Here is a 22,587-nt window from a genome sequence, read left to right on the forward strand (position 1 = left end):
TCCGCATCTGTCGGCGTAGCAAAAAATGTATTAACCCTCATCACTTTTATTTTAACCCTGTTTGTTAAATTTACTGTTTGCGGTCGGGCGTGGACATGTGGATGCTGTCGCTCATGTGGGCCTTCTCCACGGCCCGGGAAGGAAGCTCCTTGCGAACTGGCCACATTGGCGATTAGCATTCCATGTTCAGGAAAACTTGTGTTTTTTTAACACAGTACAATCGCATGATGCTCACATATACATATACCTTCACTCAGATGAACATACTAACGCACACCTTACCTCTATTAGCATCTTTGAGATATTTAGCCGCCTCAAAACATATTCAGATTGACAAAGTCACTATGGACGGCTCGTATATATGTACATACAATACCCCATGTGGTACTACGGGAATTTGTAGCAATAAAGTTTGCGTAACATAAAATTAGAGTATATAACAATTGAAACCCCACCATATTCTCATATGAACGGTAGAAATCTAGCAATGGATGTATGGTGGATGCACAATATAGTGCCTTTTGACCTTTTGCTTCAGTTATTTGTTGTTGAAAATTAAGAAGTAAAATATGGATGATGTGAAAGGCTTGCATGTGGTCGACGATGTGAAGGGCATGCATGTGTTAGAAAGTGAAAAAGTTGAGGGCTTGCATTCACTTGATGATGTTGAGGATTTGCATGTGGTGTAAAGTGGAGGTGTTACATGCGTTGATGATACGGAGGGCATGCATGTGCTCAAAAATATTAATTATTATTTCAAAATATGTTAATGGTTTATTACAAATAGTCACTATTTAAAACAAAACATGTAGTATTAAAATGTTCATCAAATATTAAAAAGAATAATCATGTTTAAGTTTATCATGTATATCAAAATTATTATGATATATTTAATGTTCATCGTGTATTTAGAAAATATCAATGAAACTGAAAGATTATCCACCCATTTTAAGGAAATGTATGCAATAAAAAAAATGTGTTCACGCATTATGAAAAAGTTTCATAAAAAGTGTTCGCATATTATTAAAAAATGTTTGTATAACTTCCGAAAATGTTCACCCATTTAGGAAGCATTTTTTAATTTTTAAGAAGTGTTCACACATTTTCAAAATAAAGCATGTATTTTCAAAATGTGTTTGTAATTTTTTGGAAAAAATAAAGAAGAAAAGACAAAAAGCAAACAGGATAAAAGAAAATATATGTGTGTAATAAAATGTAGTATTTTGATTAAAAATAATAAACGTGAACAACAGGAAAAGGTAATAAAGATAAAAAACAAGAAGAAGAAAAAAATGACCCGGCCCTGTGCTGGAAGCGGGCGATCCGTACAAAAACATTCATCATGTTTGCCAACCCAATTTAGCGCGCCGTGTTGGCAAGTGGACACTGCATTTCACAATTGGCGAGACATAGCATCTGTATAGCTTCCCGGCGCGCAGGAGGTCGCAGTTGCAGAAAAGCCTACATAAAAGAGCCTCGGTGGTTTATTTCTTGATTCTTTTGTTTGGATTTCTTACTTCGATTTTTCCATCGGTTCCGTGTGTGTACTGTAGCACGTCACACTACATGTGCCCTCGTCTTGTGGTTCACAAGGAAGCATAAGTGAAGCACATGCATATTATCACGGGGAGTACAAGTTAGTTGTTAACTTGTGCTTCAAAAAAATCATTGTTGGAACATATCAACATGTGATATGTTTCAAAATTTCTGAAGATAGGATCGCAAATTTTTGATCATGACACATAAGCAAAGTTAGATGTATTGTAACACATTATTTAATGAGGGAAGAGAGAGCTATCATATCTTAATCTGGATATAGCTCTTAGCATAAAAATCAAGACAAGTCATACTTTTCCTCACACAAAACATGTTAAATAAGAACTCTTTTAGATACGCCAACAAGATATAGAAGTAATGCATTGGACAAGCTATATCTAAATACATACTTAATGCATATAAGATAGCTTAAAATAAGCATTGGGACTGCCATTAGTGTTAATGGATTAAAAGAAAAAGGGAATAGTAACTACATAAAGAAGGGTTAATGACATGTGAGCACACAAATAAGAGCAAATGACATGTATATTTTTTGAAGTAAAGATGATACCCCACACGTTGTTGCGGGAACTATTTGAAATTATTTCATTGAGATTTGTTTGTATGAAACATTGGTATTTTGACTAACAATGTGTGAACTGAAACTAGCATATAATTTACTGCATTTGATTATTCTAAAGTTGTAGAACATTTATTAAATATGAGTAGCATGCATGGTGCATGCTAATGTAGGTCTTTCCCCATGATAGTGGCATGATGAGATGTCATACTTGCATGTTGAGAAAATTGGAGTTAGTGAATATGAATTATTTAGTTAATACATGCTGACATGATGATGTGGTATATTTACATGTTGAGAGAATTGGAGTTAGTGGAGATTAACTATTTAAGTGTATAAGATTAGATGTTATCTCACACATTGGTGCGTGAATGTATCGCAATATATGATAGATACGCCAACAAGATATAGAAGTAATGCATTGGACAAGCTATATCTAAATACATACTTAATGCATATAAGATAGCTTAAAATAAGCATTGGGACTGCCATTAGTGTTAATGGATTAAAAGAAAAAGGAAATAGTAACTACATAAAGAAGGGTTAATGACATGTGAGCACACAAATAAGAGCAAATGACATGTATATTTTTTGAATTAAAGATGATACCCCACACGTTGTTGCGGGAACTATTTGAAATTATTTCATTGAGATTTGTTTGTATGAAACATTGGTATTTTGACTAACAATGTGTGAACTGAAACTAGCATATAATTTACTACATTTGATTATTCTAAAGTTGTAGAACATTTATTAAATATGAGTAGCATGCATGGTGCATGTTAATGTAGGTCTTTCCCCATGATAGTGGCATGATGAGATGTCATACTTGCATGTTGAGAGAATTGGAGTTAGTGAATATGAATTATTTAGTTAATACATGCTGACATGATGATGTGGTATATTTACATGTTGAGAGAATTGGAGTTGGTGGAGATTAACTATTTAAGTATATAAGATTAGATGTTATCTCACACATTGGTGCGTGAATGTATTGAAATATATGATATATTTGGTTGCATGAAACTATAACATTTAGATAATAATATATAAATATATTTTTAATTATTGTATGGTTGTAAAATATTTATATTTATAAATATAAAAGGCATAATACAAAAAAAACTAATCATGAGAGCTAAGCTAAGTTCACAACAAGACGTTGACATTACTGGTTGTTTTTTTCACTAAAAAGGACATTACTGGTTGTTTTCATACGTGACGGATGTGTACGATAAGTCATACTACGCCATATGTAACGGAAGTTACTCCAAAGACTTACCTAATCAAAGTCCCTAAAAAAGACCCTAATCAAAGTCGGATTTGTCGCTTGAGCGGGGGAGAGAGTATTAAGATTCGTGCCAGTCCTCGTAGGGTACACGCGTCCCGCCCAGATCCCGTCGTAGGTTTCTTCCCTCGGTCGTCGTCGTCACCCGAAGAAAAGAGGAGGAGAAGAGAGAGCAGCCAGGCCGCCACGCCCGCGAGCCGCCGCACGCCAACGGAGCGGAGAGGGCCCTCCTCCTCCGGCCGCCGCGATTATTCTAGCCTCTTCCAATCCTCCGCCGCCGCTCCTCCCTGCACTCCGCCCGCCTCGCGTAGGGCGTCATCGCATTGGATTTGCCCCCCGGCCAGAGCCGCCATGGAGCCGGAGTCCGCCGACGATGCAGCGCTCGCCGGTTGCAAGGTATCCGCATCTCTGCGCATATTCCTTCATGCCTCATACTTTTGCCATTCCATCGGGACGTGTTCCGCGGTGGATGCCCGCTTCTACTCTGCACGACGGCGACCTCAATCTGGTGACGGGTCGGTTCTAATTCTACGGCCCTCCCCCGGCGACCCCCTCCCATAACATAGAACTCTGACGAGCCATCTTGATTAGTTTCGTACTCCTACCGCTTAATAGGTTTCTGCTTAGCAGATTAGGGACAGGGAAACTCTTGATTGATCGTCGCTTGTCAATTCCCTTCTGTAACTTAAACTAGCTTTACTTACCAAGTTTGGCTACTAGGTCCATACATATAACTGCTTACAATTAGACCGCAGCTGCGCATCTTACATCGTTACAAGTTGTTTTCTGTAGAGATTGCAATTTGGGATTCGACATTGCTGACGCCCAAGCTGACATGCCCTACTAACATTTTGCTAGGTGCTGAAACTCCTCACAGTTAGTATTTCTTAGTCTTCTTGCGTTGCTTGTTTCCGCAAAACTAGCTGATTTCTTTATCTGTTTGCCGTTCTCTTGCGCTGGTACTGTTTACATTGCTCGGCAACTTCACTTCAGTAAGATTGTTTGGAGGGATGCAATAGTAACCAAGTTTTAGATTCGAGTTCCATTGCTAAATGTCATTGCTGCGTCACCTTCACTTTAGTGGTACTTAATATCTGTATATTGTAGTTGATAGCTACTGGGTGCTCTTACTCAAGCATTCGACAACAGTCCAGAACTGACGTTATATTACACTATACCATGCCCTTACTCATGTATAGTATACAGGATAGCAGCGGCATCGATATTTCTGCCCTCAGCTCCTCGCATCATCTGATAAAACTTGTTTCTTGTTTACATCACTATGTATAATCAATTGGAGTGGTCTATACAAGTGATTATCTTATTTAGCACCCCTTTTCATGTATGTGTTAGTCTTGTCCTAAAGGAATAGACATATGTGGCTTATTCATCTGTTTTATGTCGCTGATAGCTAATTGCTTTGTTGCAGGACAAGTTGAAGCACTTCCGAATAAAAGAGCTAAAAGATGTCCTGCATCTGCTTGGACTTTCAAGGCAAGGAAAGAAGCAGGTTTGTTCAATGCAATTTCGTATATCTACATGAATACATTCTACAAATATAAATTCTACTTATTGCTTTACTTTACAAGTTTACATCACTTGCTCAAATGTTTCAATCTTCCCTTTACTTTGGGAACAAATAATCGATTGGATTGTCAAGTCATCCTTACCAATACTGTAACATCTTTCGGAACTAATTAACTTCTCTGTGCCTTTTAGTACTTATATTGAGTATTTACTTCTAAGCCATTTTTCGTTTTTCTGATTTTGCTTTACAATTCCAGGAATTGGTGGATAAAATCTTAGCAATACTATGTGATCAACAAGATCAAGGTGCATTGTTTTTTGTCTTTCTTCTTCCAAAAATGGCCCTTTTATACTGGTGTTTGTCTAAAGGTACAAGAGGAATAACTTTCATATTGTTCTTGCAGTATCACAACTGAATGCCTTAACAAAGAAACCGGCGGTTGAAAAAGAAACCGTGTTGAAAATAGTTGATGAAACCTTTAGGTGAGTTTATACATTTGTTCACATATTGACCTTGTGTTTGTATTATTTGGATTGACTCCTGTGTTTTGTCATACACTCATACTATCTGTTTTCGCTTACTATCTAGGAAACTGCACAGTCCTGCAAATTCTGCTGCAGCCTCACCAAATCAGATTGATTCAGGACAAAGTGTAAAGCCTAAAAAAAAGTTAAATGGTTCTGCTCAAAAGGATGTCAAGGTCCGTTGTCCTTGTGGTAGCTCCATGGCCAATGGATCCATGATAAAGGTACAGTTTTCATCACAAATATGACTACTTGACAGTTTGATTGTTTTTTCATTTTCTCCAACCAATGCAGTAAGACCACAATTTGTTCCTTGATTATGCAGATTTTATGTTGAATCATTAAATCAGTTTATTTATGTACATTCTGAAAGTTCAAAGCAGTGAATTGTTCTTATATTCTAAAACCCCCAAACTTTTAATTGTTTTGGAACACAGAACTTATTTTATTATGAATATCATGTGTTTATGAAACTGGCAGTTCTGTTCTTGATGGTTCTGTTTGTTTCCACCTAACTTGCTTGGCCCTTGCAGTGTGATAATCCACAATGCAATGTCTGGCAACATGTTGGTTGTGTTATCATATCCGAGAAGTCTGCAGAGAGTGTTCCTCAGGAATTACCTTCCAGCTTCTACTGTGACATCTGTCGAATAAATAAGGCCGATCCGTAAGTTCTTCAAAACTTTCATGTAATATCAAACTCATCTTTTGTTCTGCCTGCTTGCTTTTCAACATTTAAGGCTGAGAACATTATCTAATCAAGAACATTATCTAATCATTTCCTTATTCTCCAGTATTAATATTAAATGACCGGCTGTTTTAACATAGTTTCCTTCTATAACTTGCAGTTTCTGGGTCACTATCAATCATCCATTACTTCCAACATCAATAGCTCCTTCCAAAATAGCGACTGATGGGTGAGTTATGCATTGAATATTATTAACACTCACTTGATCGGTGCAAAAATTGATGAATTAAACTGAACCATGACATTCTGAAATTTGCATAGTTTTTGTGTGTGATTCTTTTCTATGGTCCAGGTCATATACTATACAGTATCTTGAGAAAACCTTTCCATTATCAAGAGCTAATAGGGAAATGCTACAGAAAGCCGAATATGACATTCAGGTTCTTTTTGGTTTCCTTCTTCATTTCCTTGAAGTATTAGTTTTGTCCAGTGTCATCCTTCAATAAGTGTTTCTTTGGTCATGCATTATTAAGAAATGCCAGATTGTAATTCAATGATTTGGCTGTGACTTGCGAGTATAGTTATGGTCACTGTATGCTATTTCCAGTCATCTTATGCCATACTAGAGACTATCAGACCACTGTATGTATGCATTGTTGACATTAAGTTTCTTTGCACCACTTATCTTCTTGCAGGTTTGGTGTATCCTTCTTGATGACCAAGTTCCTTTCAGGATGCAATGGCCTTTACACTCTGATATGCAAATTAATGGTAATATGCATTGGCCTACTAGATAACATCCTTTGATATAGATCTATAGAAAATTGTTTATTTAGCTTAAAGGACACATACTCAAGTTCATTGCACAGGTTTGGTTTCTTACGAGTCATGTAATCTACAAGTATCCATGGAAGATGCATCTTTAACATTTGCCTTATTGTTATACTTGGTGCACACACTGACACTGTTCCCCGCCATGCACCTGATTGAAGGACGGGCTTCATATTTGCCTTCCAGACTAATATTTGGCTGTTAAAATGAGTTCATGTTTGCATGGTGATTTACTTTCCTAGGTTTATGTGGTGTGACCAAAGCTAGATGTAGCTTGTGCTCGGTTGCTGCGCCGAATACCATTTGTCATCTTGTGTTGCATTCCCTTGTCCGATTACGAGCGATATGTGTGTGCACGTCTGTATGCATGTTAATCCTTTTAGCTTCCCAGTCCTGCTTCAAAAATGCCTCTTTCTCCTCTCCTTTATGATGGAGCCTGGTTGGATTCTCTTGTATAGTTGTATCTCTGCTTTAGTCCCAGCCTCCTACTCCCCCCACCCCCTGCGGGTATTCTCTTACTACTGTTCTATTAATTTCAATCATCATAGATCTGATTCATATTAGCAGTTCTTTTTCTCCCCCTCAGGTGTTCAAGTCAGGGTTGTTAACCGGCAACCTACACAGCAGTTAGGGGCCAATGGTAGAGATGATGGTCTTGTAGTAAGTCTTGTTGCCATGGAGCATGCTCTCTCTTATTCTTGCTTTTGAATGATTTGCCGAAATACCTATTATATTCTTTAGTTGATTATTAGTTACATTTTCTGTATGGATGTTTGTTGATCCTACTCATCATTTCTCTTTGCAGTTAACGGAATATTGCAAAGAAGGACCTAATAAAATTGTTCTATCTAGAAGTGACTCCCGCATGTTCTCTTTGGGTGTTAGAATTGCCAAGAGGAGGTCTCTGCAAGAGGTAACTGTTATGTATATTGTGTCACAGAAGGCGTTTCCACATTTCCATTGTCAAGACCGCCTACTATTAGATTGTTCATTTCATGAAGCATGTTTTTCTTCACCTTTTCCATAAATGCTGAATATGTTCTATTTCTCCCTCTCCTTGTCTTTCAACGTTTATAGGACATCTATTTGGTGATCGTGCATGCATGCAGTGTAGTGTGATTGACTCCAATAGGACTCTCTCCCCCTGTTGGAACACGGATCTCGCCCCCGTGCACCAAACACCTGTATCTTTCCTGCCACACTATTGTATCTCTCCGTCTCTACTTCTGCCTCCACTCCGGCACTGGCCATCACTGGCGTGGGGCGGTGCCACCGGAGAAGCTAAGAAACATCAATTTTTTGGCTAGGTGATCTACAATTTTCAACTATCAACATACATTTTTCTTCTCAAATGAATATCAACTTATAACTTCAAACACTGGAGCTTTCAACTCCATGAACACCCAACTCCCAGCCCAGTGAAAACCAACTTCACTTACAAAAGCAGTAACTTCCTACTCGAGGAATACCAATTTCTGACTCAACTAGTCGCATCCAACTTGATGAAACCAACCTCTAACTTGAAAAACACAGTAGATCCAAGAACGGCAGGGGGTGGAGCACACAGCTCCTAAATCGTGGTGTGAGTGACCCTCATTGAGGCGGCAGTGGGTGGGTGCTTTCATATCGGCGAGAAAATTGTTTATCTATGGATCCATATTGCGGATGCCCAGCGCGAGAGGCGATTGGGAAGCGGCCCAGCAGGTTAGGGGCATGACGGTGGGGACAATGATCCAGAGCCTTTGTGTGTGGTACTTGCAAAGGTATGGCGTGAGTGGTGGGCTGGTGGCCTGGTTGTTGGAGATAAGGTAGAAAGAAAATGGAAAGTACAAACCAGTGTCCATGGGAGAAAAACGTGTTGTTTCTGTCTGGCTGGGTGGGTGTGTTTGAAATTGATCACCACAGTGACCATGCGCCAACTTATGATGCTCGTAATGTTTTTTTTTTGAAATTCCATTAACCAGAACGGCCAGCCAAGTCGCTGGCAATCAATGCATGAACAAGGTCTGGCGCTCCATCTGGCCACAAGGCTGAGGATGCATGGCCCATTCGTGCACCGTGAGCAGCTAGAGAATCTGCTACCTTATTACAGCCCCTTGGGCAAAGAACAATCTCAAAAAAAGAAAAGTTTAAACGAGCAAGAACTTTAATCTCTCGGAAGATGACACCTATGGCAGAGCGATCCTGGGCCGTTCCTTTAATCGCCTGCACGAGCGTTGTGGAATCCGTCTTGACAATCACCGACGCCATACCCAACTGTTGTGCAGCTTGCAAACTCTTCAGACATGCCACGGCTTCAGAATGCAACGGGTTCAGTAAATAGGGTATGTTACCTGCACCAGTGGCAACAGCCTGACCACTTTTATCTCCGATGATGAAACCAAAAACCCCATTTGAATCATCCTGTAAAGCATTCCCATCAACATTTATTCTGAGTAAATCATCAGCTGGTGGTTCCCACCTCTGCTCCCACTTAGTCTGCTTAGTATCCTTTACTTCCCTCAGGTTAGTACAATCAATCAGGCTTGTTTGGATTCGGTGGCACACACTATCTGTAGATCGTCCCTACAAGTGGAACTCCACTGTATTCGGGAGGATAGCTATTTTATGTGATGAAAGACGGCGCGAAAGTACTAAAATAAGATTGTCTGTGATGGAATGTTCCTTATTCCAGTTGGTTCCTGGCCAGGATTTCTGATTTATCTCTAGCTATGGTGTTAAAAATATTTTTTCTTTCCAAACTCCAGGACTGTGATTTACGGTTCTGTTCCTTTCTTATAATTTGATAATGGGCAGGTCCTAAATTTGGTGCCGAAGGAACATGATGGCGAGAAGTTTGATCATGCCCTTGCTCGTGTGCGGCGTTGTGTTGGTGGTGGAGCTGAGGCAGATAATGCTGACAGTGATAGTGATATTGAGGTTGTGGCTGACAGGGTCTCTGTGAATCTCCGATGTCCGGTAATTACTCTGCCCATTAATGAGAATGTTTAGATGCGTAGATATTTGCTGATACTTGATCTGATATATCTGTTGCATCTGACCTCATGTCCATTGAATACCGAATATTGCATTTGCCACCTGATGGCCTGACATTATTTTATGTGTGAGCCATGACACCCAACGCTTAAATTTATTCTTCGAAAATTATCATACGTACTTTATATCATAATTGTCAACCCAGATGCTATTCAACAATCCCATAATGGCAATATGGTATTGTATGATCCATAGTATATTTTGCACTCCTTGACACAAAGTTAGCCATTATGTCTTTGTATGCTAGGTTCTGTAATATGTGCCTTCCTGAAAGCTAATTTATCTCGACAGATGACTGGTTCAAGGATTAAGATAGCTGGCAGGTTTAAACCCTGTGTCCACATGGGTTGCTTTGATTTAGAAGCTTTTGTGGAACTTAATCAACGTTCACGGAAGGTTTGGCTGTTTTTCGTAAATTGACCAATAATTCTCTTTCCCTTCTTTGCCTAATAAAACTACATGTTCCTGTCTGCAGTGGCAATGCCCAATTTGCCTGAAGAATTATTCTCTGGACAACATAATCATTGACCCATATTTCAACCGGATCACTTCGCTGGTGAGTTCATAGTGAAAATGATGTACATGTTCAAGTCTACATTAGTCCATTATGCATTATTTTGCCGACACTGTTGCATTTTTGTGGTCCAGATCCAAAGCTGTGAAGATGATGTATCTGAACTTGATGTCAAGCCTGATGGTTCCTGGAGAGTTAAGGGTGGAGCTGAACTGAAGGATCTTACGCGGTGGCATTTACCAGATGGTACTCTCTCTGTAGCCACCAACATAGGGTCCAAGATCAACACAAGTATTGTAAAGCATGAGATTAAAGAGGAGTCTCTGTCTGACCAGCTGGGCTCCCGTATCAAGTTGGGAATTAGAAAAAACAACAACGGCAAGTGGGAAATTACGAAGAGAGGGGATGTTAACTCGACACAATCTTCTGATAGTGACCACCCAGAGCACTTTAAAAATGGAAACTTTATTACTCCTACAAGCAATAATGATCATGAGGACACTGAAGATTTGGAACCAGAACAATATGATTACCCTATGAGCAATGTACACGATCTTGATTCTTCTCCTATAGATGAACATGTCCCTGCAGTATCAAGAGAGCAAGATATAATAGTTCTGAGCGACTCTGATGATGATAACGTCACGGTGTTGTCTCCTAATGCTTTGAATTCCAGCTCAGCAGATGACACTGGAGATCCATTTCCACCCAATCCACCTGAAACTAAAGGAACGTGTGAGGAACAACCTGGAGGTGGTCTAGATGAGGCTTCATTTCTTATGTTCAGCGAAGATTTTGATGATCTGGGACAACTCTCATTTTGGCAGCATCCTTCAAATCCGCAGGATGATCCTGCCTTACAGTTGACAAATAATCTAGGTGAAGTGCAAAACAACACTGCCAACCATCAACCTCTGCATGAGCCAGTAGCAGCAGCAGCAAACCTACTGGAACATGGACATAATAATTGCATTGATGAAAGCCAAGCATCGGTTGCAAGGAATTGCGTTGATGAAAATCTAATTACTGCCAAGAAGAATGCGTCTCAAAAAAGGAGGAACCCTGAGGATGAAATAACAGCTTTAGATGGTAAGGCACAGAAACTAACCCTTCTGGTTTCTACAGTTCTATTATTTGTGATTTCTCCATCCATCACAACTTACTCTAGATACTCCTTCAGGGGACTAGAATTGAAGTATGGTTGCTGCTCCTACTATTGTTGTTAGATCAAACTATTTAGCAAAATGTTAACATGTTAGTGTAAGTTACTCCCTCCGTCCCAAAATATAAGAAGGTTTTTGACACTAGTGTAGTGTTAAAAACATTCTTATATTTTGGGACGGAGGGAGTACTGATAGTTCCATTTGGTGTGAACACAGTGATTTCCCTTGTATAATTACACTTCTACATTTTCACAGGTAGACTTAATGTTTGATTCCTCGTGTGCAGCTTCAGTTGTGGATGATGACTTGCCTGGGGAGAGACCTGGTGGTCCTTTGTCACTGGCTCGGCAGCAACGGGCAGTTCGTCCAAGATTGGTACTAGCAATCGATTCAGACTCTGAATAGCAGCCTATGTTGTCCATTGTCTGGCGTGAGGCGTACACTGTCTCCTCCGTGGAATGATCACTGAAGTTTAGTTTGTGATCCTTTGGTCCGTCTGGCCTGTCTTGAGAAAGGGCGCTATCTGATTAGTTTGTGATCCGTTCGTCCGTCTTGCCTATCTTTGAGAGGAGGAACGCAGTGGCCAGTGGCATCTATAATTCAAATTGTCCTGGGAGCTGCAAGGAAGAGGCATTTAAAAACAAAACTGGAGCTGATCTCGTAGGCCCTATAATCTAGCCAAGAGTGTAAAGAGATCCATTGTGTAGGCAATTTTGTTTTTTATAGCAATAGCATAGCAGGAACTAGAAATGGCAGTTGATGTACATATGGTTGATTGCTTTTCCATTCATTCAAGTGTTAGTCCTGATAGCTGAAAGAAGAGAGGGATGATGTCCCGTATTTTAACTCTTATAACTTATAAGGTGCATTTCATCATCGTTGGAGCCTCAGCCCAGACCCGATTTCTATAGCCTTAGACGATTGCCTTGTATATTATGGGACGGACGGAGTTGTTTTTGTCATCAAGGTGTCCTGAACCTAGATTTTCGTTGCAGGCTCTTTTGGACCATTGTGTTGTGCTTTTGACGAAATGCAGTAGGCACTGCCTTTCATTCGTTAAAGAGGGAAAAAGGACAGGTTACATGGTATAGAGGCCATTGTCAAGTGACCAAAACGGAAGAGAAAAGGCAAACACTATTAAACCCATTAAGCTATGCGTGAAGGGCGTCCAACCAGTTATGTCATGTGGCGTAAGCTGGTTGGCTGTGGTGAGAAATCTTTTGAATTTTTTTTAGATGAGGGTGTGGATTATTTTTTAAGTGTATTATTTTTAGATGAAGGTGAGGACCTCAGGTATTTTTTAAATGGAGGGTTATGTAAAGTGACACTCGCTGGTAGGCAGCGGCGGTATTTTTCTTCTTCTTTTTACTTCTTTTTTAGATGAACGTGAGGATTTTTTTCTGAGATGTTTTTTTAGCCGAAGGCGAGGACTCTATGTATTTTTTTAAATGAAAATATGCGCGCAGTTTTGTATCAAGCGGTGCCACAGGATGGGGCCCCAACCACTAGTGGTTATGATGAGTAGGAGGCTGTTGTGGATATGATCTCCACCTGCTGCGTCAGGGAGAGAGCATAGCATGGTGGTTTGCTGCATAGCCCTCATCACTTGCATGCACCCGTGCCACCCAAATTGTAAAGGTAATGGAAAATGACGCATCCCAACCTGGCACCGCAGAGCTACCTCTCAGACGGCGCGTCATGGGCGCGCCCCAACCTTAAATCATGTTTGGATCTGTCTCAACAAGGATATGAAAGAATTACCATCACTGTAGCTGGATATCATATAGGATATAGTGGATACATACTTGCTATGGTTTTCCCATTATAAGGTATAACTGTCGCAGCTATACCGGGCAATTGTTGATTTGTTATTGTCCTTTGTTTGTCTTACAGTTTATCCTTCCACTATGAAGCAGACCAAAATTGTCATACATGGACAATTACTATATATGTGCTATGTACTTTCTGCAAATCCCACGCCACTAATTTCCGGTAAACCCACACTACTAATTGATATTGTATACTCCCTCCGTCCCATAATGTAATGTAAGATGTTTTTTGACACTTCATTTCATAATGTAAGACGTTTTTTGACACTAGTATAGTGTTAATATGAGACAGAGGGAGTACAATATATGAGGGCTCATTTCACTAGGTTGTTCTTTGACTAAATCGTCCTAATTATTGTACTGTACTGAGCGCTTGAATTATCGTATTGATTGGAGCAAGGCGACTATAGCGGCAAGATCTTAAAAGTGGTTCTTAGTGGTGTACCTGCTGTAGGTGATCAATTTGGTCTAGGTTGGATTTTTCTTTTATCTTTGTGATTGCATTTCTGAAAATAGGTTCAAAAATAATGATGCATATTCATTCCTGACATTTGATGCCTAGATGTTTGATTATAGACCGTACAAGTCGATGTTATTCTTTCGAAGTTCGAAAGTCAAACTACTTACATCATTGTTTCTACATTTTATGTGTTTCTCTATGAAAACATAATTGTGATGTTGGTAGTCCAGGAATAATGCATCCAGTGCAAGAATTCTTATGGATCAATGCACATAACAGTTACGCAGCAAACCTTTCTCTATAAAGTTCAAATTATATACATTGAAAATTCTGAAGTGGGTCAGGTTTTGTACCTGTTTGCTAATATAGATCGACTTTAGTATTTTGCATGGTTTATAATGTAATTTATGGATCAATATTTTTGCATAAAGCTCCCCTTTGGACTGTAGTTTTCTTCTGCTGCAGTTGTGTTGCATTAGTTGCCCAACATAAAAGCTCTAAGATTTGTCACATGTTTTCATGCCAATAATTTTTAAGCTGCCAATAATTATACTTCATGTGCTTTAATGAGGAATTCATTTAGCAAATGATATTTTCATGCAGAAGTCAATATTTTTTGCAATTTAAAAGTGTCTTATATTTGCATGTAAATTATTTGATGTCACAATATGAGCCTTTAGGTCCTTATCTGATATATTTACATACCCTCCTCCTTTTAGCTCTCGGTCTGAAATAAAAGTGAATTCTTATTGGAAATACACATGATTCTTTCCATATGGCAGTGGTAGTTCAAGGATTAGTTCTTAACCGCTTATGAGTTATTACCGAGTACTTCTACTTAATATTTCTTATTATTTGTTGTCAAATAGACCTAAAGACACCATATTTATTTTTGTTAATAATCATTGACTTGATATTAGAGCTTTGACGTCTCAGTTTATATTAGAGCTTTCTCGTCTCACTTTATGGTTGTCTCTTGGGTAATTCGGGCACATAATTCAAGCCAAAGATATGAACTGTAATGCATTTGCAGGCAAGGGAGCACGTCCAGATGTCGTATGAGAAGAAGTGCGCGCAGCTGAGGACCCATGATGCCAATGGTGTGGAGCCGTTCACCATCGAGAGGACCAGGGCTGCGGCTAGGGACCTCTGGACCAAGCTCAACATCTCTGCCCCCTTCGTCGACGACGTGTCCTGAAGGGTCCTTGACCTCCGCGACGACTCATCTGAATGTACATGTATTTATTATAGTGTGCTCGACCTGTCCCCCTAAAAACCCTGATGCTCCAGGTGTTTGATCAGTGTTTGTTGTTGCTGTGTTGTATGTACAAGTTGGCAAGGATGTGGCGAGTCATTGGTGACGTGCACCGGGTGATGAAGCGCACATCAGATGAGGTTGAAGTGAGGCATCAGAGGCACGCCGGCCAACACATGAGGTAATTTCTATTGTTGTATCTTATGTTTCCAGGCAGCTAGATGCTTCTGTCGACTCATGGCATTTTAGTTTCTTTCTCACGTGGTGCATCATTATAATAAGTTTATCAAAAATTGCATGTATGTGTTATCTAGATCCAAAAAGGAAATCGAAGGGGCGTTCCTACCTGGCACCGCCCAATACATTCTCTGAATATGTTGCATTTGCACTGCTCTATGCTCTCTTCTAAAATATAATTTGTACTACGAAGTACACAAACTAACATATGCTCTCTTGTAAAATACAGATTGAATCTGAGCCAATGACCTATCCTCAGAGGCCTAGAGAAACTATTTGTGATGTATGTTATGAAGACCGGATTTTGCAAGTTATTGAAAGATGCAAGTTTCTAATGGGGAACGAAGCATGAAAATCAAAAAAAATCCTACGAAAACCCAAGATCTAGGAGAAGCATAGCAATGAGAGGGGAGAGTGTCTACCTACCCTCGTAGACCAAAAGTAGAAGTGTATATAACACGGTTGATGTAGTTGTACTCCTCGCGATCCGATCACGATCCAACCGATCTAGTGCCGAACGGACGTCACCTCCGAGTTTAGCACACATGCGGCCCGATAACGTCTCCTCCTCCTTGATCCAGCAAGAGAAGGCGGAGAAGTAGATGAGATCAAAACCAGCACGACGGCGTGGTGGTGATGGTGGTGGTGGAGCTAGTTCAGCAGGGCTTCGCCAAGCGCTACTAGAACAGGGACGGAGGAACTACGGAGTAACGGGAGAGAGAGGGGCGCCAAGGGCTTGGTGTGTCCTCTTGGGGTGCCCCCTCCCCTCTATATATAGGTGGAGGGGCGTGGGGAACAACCCCTCCAAGCCCTAGGGTGCAACCAAGGGGGAGAGGACTTGGGCTCCAAGTCCAATCCTATTCCTACTAGGACTCCATTTTTTTCCTTCCCTAGCCACATGGGCTTTTGAGGACTTGGTGCGCCTAGCCCAATAAGGCCAGGGTGCCTCCCCTCAGCTCATGCCAGCCCTTGCCTCATGGTGGACCCACTTGTGGACTTTCGGACCCCTCCGGAATCCTCTGGAACCTTCTAGAAGCTTCACGGTACAATAACGAAAAAACTGCACCTTTTTCCGGAACCCAAAATATGACTTCCCATTTATAAATCTTTACCCCTCGACCATTCCGAGACTCCTCGTGACGTCCGGGATCTCATTCAGGACTCCGAACAACATTCGGTTACTAGTCATCAATTATCCCATTACTATTCTAGTGTCAATGAACGTTAAGCGTGCGACCCTGTGGGTTCGGGAATCATGTGTCGTGACCGAGACACCTCTCCGGTCAATAACCAATAGTGGGACCTGGATGCCCATATTGATTCCTACATATTGCACGAAGATCTTTTATCGGTTGAACCACGATGTCAAGGATTCGGTTAATCCCGTATGAATTCCCTTTGTCCGGCGATATGTTGCTTGCCTGAGATTCGATCGTCGATATCTCCATACTTAGTTAGTTACAAGCTACAAGGTTCACTGAGGGTCAAAAGACGACTACCCCGACCATTTCACCCTTTGATTCCTGCATGAAGCCAGGGTTGGAGCTCTTCCGAGATTGAAGTGCAGGTGCTCAGAAAGTCGCAGGCCTTCAGGTTGAAGATCCTAGTATTCCTCTTTTTTCAGGTCATCTACCATATGGTCATGCAAAGCCAAGAGAACTCATGTCAGATGTTGCACATGAAGTATCTCCAAGGTTTGCAACCACCACTCTATCAAGCTAGCCATGTTGAATCCAGGCCTCAAGTCGAAAGAGTATTTATAATTTGTTAGAAAGAAACCCCATATGCCACCAGCGTAAGGGCAAGTGCCAAACAGATGCACATCTGATTCAACTCCAATATTTCATATGGGGCAGACTGGGTTGTGAGACCATTTGCGCTTAGCAAGGTTGTCAGCCGTCAAGGCATTTGTTTTGAACAAGCCAGGCATTTTTTTTACCTTAGGCGGTATTTTGATCTTCAAATCAGGTCCGATAGGGGCGACTGAATTCTTCCATTGAACTGACATAGATACACAGATTTTGCAGTGTAGCAATGATCAACAGTCCACTTCCATATAATCATGTCCTGTTTTTCAGATAAAGCAATGATTTCGGTGCGGTGCCAGAGGTCCACATACTTGTGTTATGCTGATTGGTACAACTTGCAAAATGATATTATACTATGGGACATAGCGAGTATATTTTATCAGTCCTGATAAGATTGAGTTCCATGGTACCATCTCTCACGTTTTGCATTGCACTTGATTTTTGTGTGACCTTTCGATAACCTTAATTCATTCCTTGCAAATAATAGTACTAGTAACAGTGTTAGGAAAAGGATGTACGTGTGTGCTCAAGAGAGAACACTAATAACTGTCAGATGCATTCATAAACCAATAATTCTATTCATCAATATGGGTGCAACTACTCCCTTTGACATACTTATGTTTAAAATATAAATTAAAAGCTATATAACCTTCCAATGGAACATCGGCATTGTGATCCGTTTTTACCGTTAGAGCCATCACAACGGTTTCGATGTGTTTCGATGGACTTAAATAATAATTTTAGTGTTGAGACCAAGCAAGCAAGCGCAATTAGTTGCCTCTTCTTGCCGTTAGTGTTGCTCCTATTTCTGTAAACATGTTCCAACTTAGAGGAACAAGAGACAGCTAATGTTGAACTTCAGCATGTATGTATCCAACTTAATTAGCATTAGTGGTAGGGAAACATGAATAATGTTACGAGAAACATCTAGGATCCGATACACATAATACTTTCTAGTATAATGGACGATCACAATACCGTAAAGCAATTTAACAGCAATGGCAGGCAAACTATTGTAGGTTACTCTCATCTAGCTCTATGCAGAAATCAACCTCTCGTGAATGCATGAGAGAGATTGAACAAATGCTTGCAACTCAAGAGTTAGAGGTGAAAGCAACAACTTAAGTATCAACAAGACATGAGTTCAAAAATAGTTTCCCAACAATATAAAATCGAAGAGATCAAAAGGAAGCAACTAGAAGAAATTGAAGCCCTGAAGTGTTTCCGGCCAATCTCACGGGATTCGGTCGGCGGTTGTCTTTGGTGCTCCCCTCGGATCCGGTCTTTGTTCATCTTTGTTCATGTGTCTTCAAGTTGGATCCTTCCGATCTAATCTTCTTTTCATTGGCGGTGGTTGTTGTTCTAGTGCGTTGGTCCTATGGGGCCTTAGCACGACTACTTTCTGACTGTCTACCGCAACAAGTTGTGCCCGACTCAGGCAAGGGAGTGGCGATGACGATGGCACACCTTTGGCTCGCTTAAGTTCTTGTAGTCGTCGCTAGGTGGTCTATGAATCTGGATGTAATTTTTATCATTTCTGGTGTTCGGCGTACTACCATGATTGGAGATGAATATATTGACAGTTTCCTACAGAAAAAAGAAGAATAAGAAGAGAAAATTGTTGCTCTTGAAAATATGTGATACGTCTCCAACGTATCTATAATTTTTGATTGTTCCATGCTGTTATATTATCGTTCTTGGATGTTTTACAATCATTTTATAGCAACTTTATATCATTTTTTGGGACTAACCTATTGACATAGTGCCCAGTGCCAGTTCCTGTTTTTTGCTTGTTTTTTACTTCGTAGAAAATCAATACCAAACGGAGACCAAACGCAGAGAAACTTTTTAGAGATTTTTTTGGACCAGAAGACATCCAGTGGGCCAAAGAAGTACTAGAGGGGGTGCCCTGAGGGGGGCACAACCCACCTGGACGCACCCGGGGATCCAGGCGTGCCCTAGTGGGTTGTGCCCACCTCGGTGGCCTCCCACACCGCCTCTTCGCCCTATAAATTCTCAAATATTCCAAAAATCCCGAAGATAACCCTAGATCAGAAGTTCTGCCGCCGCAAGCCTCTGTAGCCACGAAAAACCAACGGGAGCCCTTTCTAGCACCCTGCCGGAGGGGGAAATCATCACCGGAGGCCATCTTCATCATCCCTATGGCCACCATGATGAGGAGGGAGTAGTCCACCCTCGGGGCCGAGGGATTGTACCAGTAGCTATGTGTTTAATCTCTCTCTCTCTCTCTCTCTCGTGTTCTTGATATGTCATGATCTTGATGTATCACAGGCTTTGTTAATATAGTTGGATCATATGGTGTTTTCCCCTCTCTATCTTGTTGTGAATTGAGTTTTCCCTTTGAGATTTCGTTCTTATCGAATTGAATACTTTTATGGATTTGAGAACACTTGATGTATATCTTGCTATGAATACCCATGGTGACAATGGGGTATCATACTGATTCACTTGATATGTGTTTTGGCACACAACTCGTGGATTCCCGAGGTGACATTGGGGTAATCTATGCATAGGGGTTGATGCAAGTTTTCGTCCGTGTTTCTCTGGTAGAAATCTTGGGGCACTCTTTGAGGGCTTTATGTTGGATTGATTATTATGAATCTGAAATTGTTTGATGCATATCATATAATCAACTCACGGATACTCGCGGTGACATTGGAGTATCTAGGTGACATTAGAGTTGGTTGATGTGTATCATATGATGTTATTTTAGTACGAACTCTTGGTTAGATCGATCAGAAAGAATAGCTTGGTGTTATTTTAGTACAAACTCTAGGATAGATTGATCGAAAAGAATAGCTTTGAGGTGGTTTTGTACCCTACAAACAATTTCTTCTTATGTTCTCCGCTAGATAAGAAATTTAGAGTGATTCTTCATCGCATGTGAGGGATGGTTATATGATCCAATTAGATTAGCATTGTTGAGAGATTGCACTAGAGAAATTACGAACCCTAGGCCTCATTTTTAAGCATTGAATACCATTTGTGCTCACTTTTGCTACTCGTTACCTTGCTGTTTTTTATTTTTCATATCACAAAAATCAATATCTACTATCATTACTACACTTGTATCATCATCTCTTCGCCGAACTAGTGCACCTATATAATTTACCATTGTATTTGGTGTGTTGGGGACACAAGAGACTCTTTGTTATTTGATTGCATGGTTGTTTGAGAGAGACCATCTTCAGCCTACGCCTCCCACGGATTGAGAAACCTTTGGTCATCCACTTGAGGGAAATTTGATACTATCCTACAAAACTCTGAGCTTGGAGGCCCAACACGAGTCTACAAGAACAAGTTTTGTAGTAGACATCAATATGCAGTAAGAGTTGGATGGAACATTGAGTATCTTCGTAAGGCAGTCGCAGTTGGTTCCCAAAGCAGCTTCTCACAATCCTGATGGTGCATTTGTTGGTCCTGATACTTTGCCCGTGTCTTGTTATGTCCCGTGTGATACTCTATCCAATCAATGATCATTATATTGTGTGATACAATTGAGTTAAGAATATTAAGTTTCAGCATCAACAGAAGTTACTTAAATTTCATTTTTATTTTACTAAAAATTAAATTTAATTTCGATTGCAATTGCAACATTAAACAAATGGACGCCATCTTTAATCTAAGACGGCAATCGTGACGGAATTGCAATCTGTCGCCATGTCTGGACCCACGTGTAAGGAGCCACATCAGTGTCGTCTTGACCCACATATAAGAATCCACATCAACATATTTTAGGCCCATTTGTCATAACTATTGATCGGTCAAACCTTACGCAATGGTTGTTAGTGACGGCATTTCATCGTCGAAAACAATATTATGTGACAAACCGGACGATCTAATGTGAGAGTCCTGGTCGTCACCGAAAATGGACTTTAGTGACAAAACATGAACCGTCACCTAAGATATGATCTTAGGTGTAAGAAAAGTGTTATTGTCAGCATTTTTTTTGACAGTGCTTCAGTGACGGACCGCGTGACGTATCGCTTTTTTGGTGAAGAAAAATGATTTTACGTGGCACAATTGGCTCATCACAAAATCGTTCATTTTGTAGTTGAAGAAGGCGATCGTCGAGCCTTGCACAAACTCTTGATTATTCACAATATGGTGGTTGAAGGCTCTCAAATGACTCATACTATCTAGGAGGCATACACCCTCCAGGAGTAACAAGGAAAGCAAAGTCATTTGGATGAAATCATCAAAAGATCTTCAACCAAAGCACTCAGAAAGGATCTCTCTCCCTCTCTCTCTCTCTCTCACACACACACACATGCACACACACACACACACACACACACAACACACACGCGCGCGCACGTGCACACACACACATACATGCATGCACACATGCAGAGAGAGAGAGAGATGCTTGAAGTAAGAGAGATGAACTCTTAGGAAGAGAGGTTCAAGAAAGGGGGAATCCATGCCTTCATGATTGAAGGAAGAAGCTTTGAATCATATAATTCTTATCTTTTCAAAAGATCTACTCTTCAAGGTTGTCTCGAGAACTCATACAAAAAAATCCTAGATAGATCTTTGAACATATCAGAATGGCTTTTCAAAACAAAGGGGGTGTGGGTGTGAGAGAAGAAAATATTGTCATTACTCTAGAAAAAGTAACTGGCCCTAAAATACCGGAGAGAAGTTCTCAGAACTACAAGATACATACAAAATTAGAATGGCTAGAGGGAAACACATCACCTTGGAAGTGCACAGTAGCCTATGTGGTATTGAGTTTCTTACCCGATAACAACTTAATTACTGGAAAAACTCAAAGGCCCATTTGGTGGTGACAAGAGTGGATTTAGTTCGACATGGGAATTGTAGGAGAGTTTACACCAAAATATCACTACTGGAATCAGCTACTTTGCCATCTGTCAGCTCTTTGCCGTCAGCTAGCGGACGGCAAAGAAGCTCTTTGCCATCAGCTACCTGAAAGCAGACGGCAAAGAACTGGCTGATGGCAAAGAAAGCCTTTGCCATCAGCCTATTCTTTGTCGTCTGCGATTCTTTGCCGTCCGCTAGCGGATGGCAAAGAGGGAGGGGGCCCCCCACTGAGGAGCTGGTTAAAAAAATTACTTAACGGCCCCCCTCTTTGCCGTCCGCTAGTTGACGGCAAAGCGCACATTAGCGGACGGAAAAGGTGGCGGACGACAAAGATTAAACGTATCTAGCTAACGGCCGGCGCGCCCCACCCTTCCTCTCTCTCTGTTTCCCTCCCACACACGCGCGCCACCGCCCCCACCACTCGCCGCCGCCCGGTCGCACCACCGCCCCCCCGCCCCGTCG

The 22,587-nt window shown here is 40.8% G+C and overlaps 1 protein-coding gene across 1 annotated transcript; it reads left to right on the top strand.

The window, feature by feature from the left end:
• Positions 1-3,511: 3,511 nt before the first annotated feature.
• Positions 3,512-12,578, top strand: LOC119308536 (E3 SUMO-protein ligase SIZ2-like). The gene is made up of 16 exons (XM_037584664.1): positions 3,512-3,800; positions 4,834-4,914; positions 5,189-5,237; positions 5,336-5,414; positions 5,521-5,680; positions 5,990-6,123; positions 6,305-6,373; positions 6,497-6,584; positions 6,840-6,915; positions 7,562-7,635; positions 7,781-7,888; positions 9,772-9,933; positions 10,303-10,407; positions 10,487-10,567; positions 10,660-11,614; positions 11,975-12,578. The coding sequence occupies exons 1-16, from the start codon at positions 3,756-3,758 to the stop codon at positions 12,091-12,093; spliced, it is 2,385 nt and encodes a 794-aa protein (XP_037440561.1). The 5' UTR covers positions 3,512-3,755; the 3' UTR covers positions 12,094-12,578.
• Positions 12,579-22,587: the final 10,009 nt, after the last annotated feature.

Source organism: Triticum dicoccoides, chromosome 5B, assembly GCF_002162155.2.
Source record: "Triticum dicoccoides isolate Atlit2015 ecotype Zavitan chromosome 5B, WEW_v2.0, whole genome shotgun sequence".
Lineage (NCBI taxonomy): Eukaryota > Viridiplantae > Streptophyta > Magnoliopsida > Poales > Poaceae > Triticum > Triticum dicoccoides.

Bases quoted from the DNA above. Each gene is read 5' to 3' on its own strand.
- LOC119308536 (XM_037584664.1), top strand. From the start codon at position 3,756: ATGGAGCCGGAGTCCGCCGACGATGCAGCGCTCGCCGGTTGCAAG. The intron at 6,585-6,839 runs GTTCTTTTTGGT...ATCTTCTTGCAG, and splicing joins AAGCCGAATATGACATTCAG to GTTTGGTGTATCCTTCTTGA. The intron at 10,568-10,659 runs GTGAGTTCATAG...TTTGTGGTCCAG, and splicing joins TCAACCGGATCACTTCGCTG to ATCCAAAGCTGTGAAGATGA.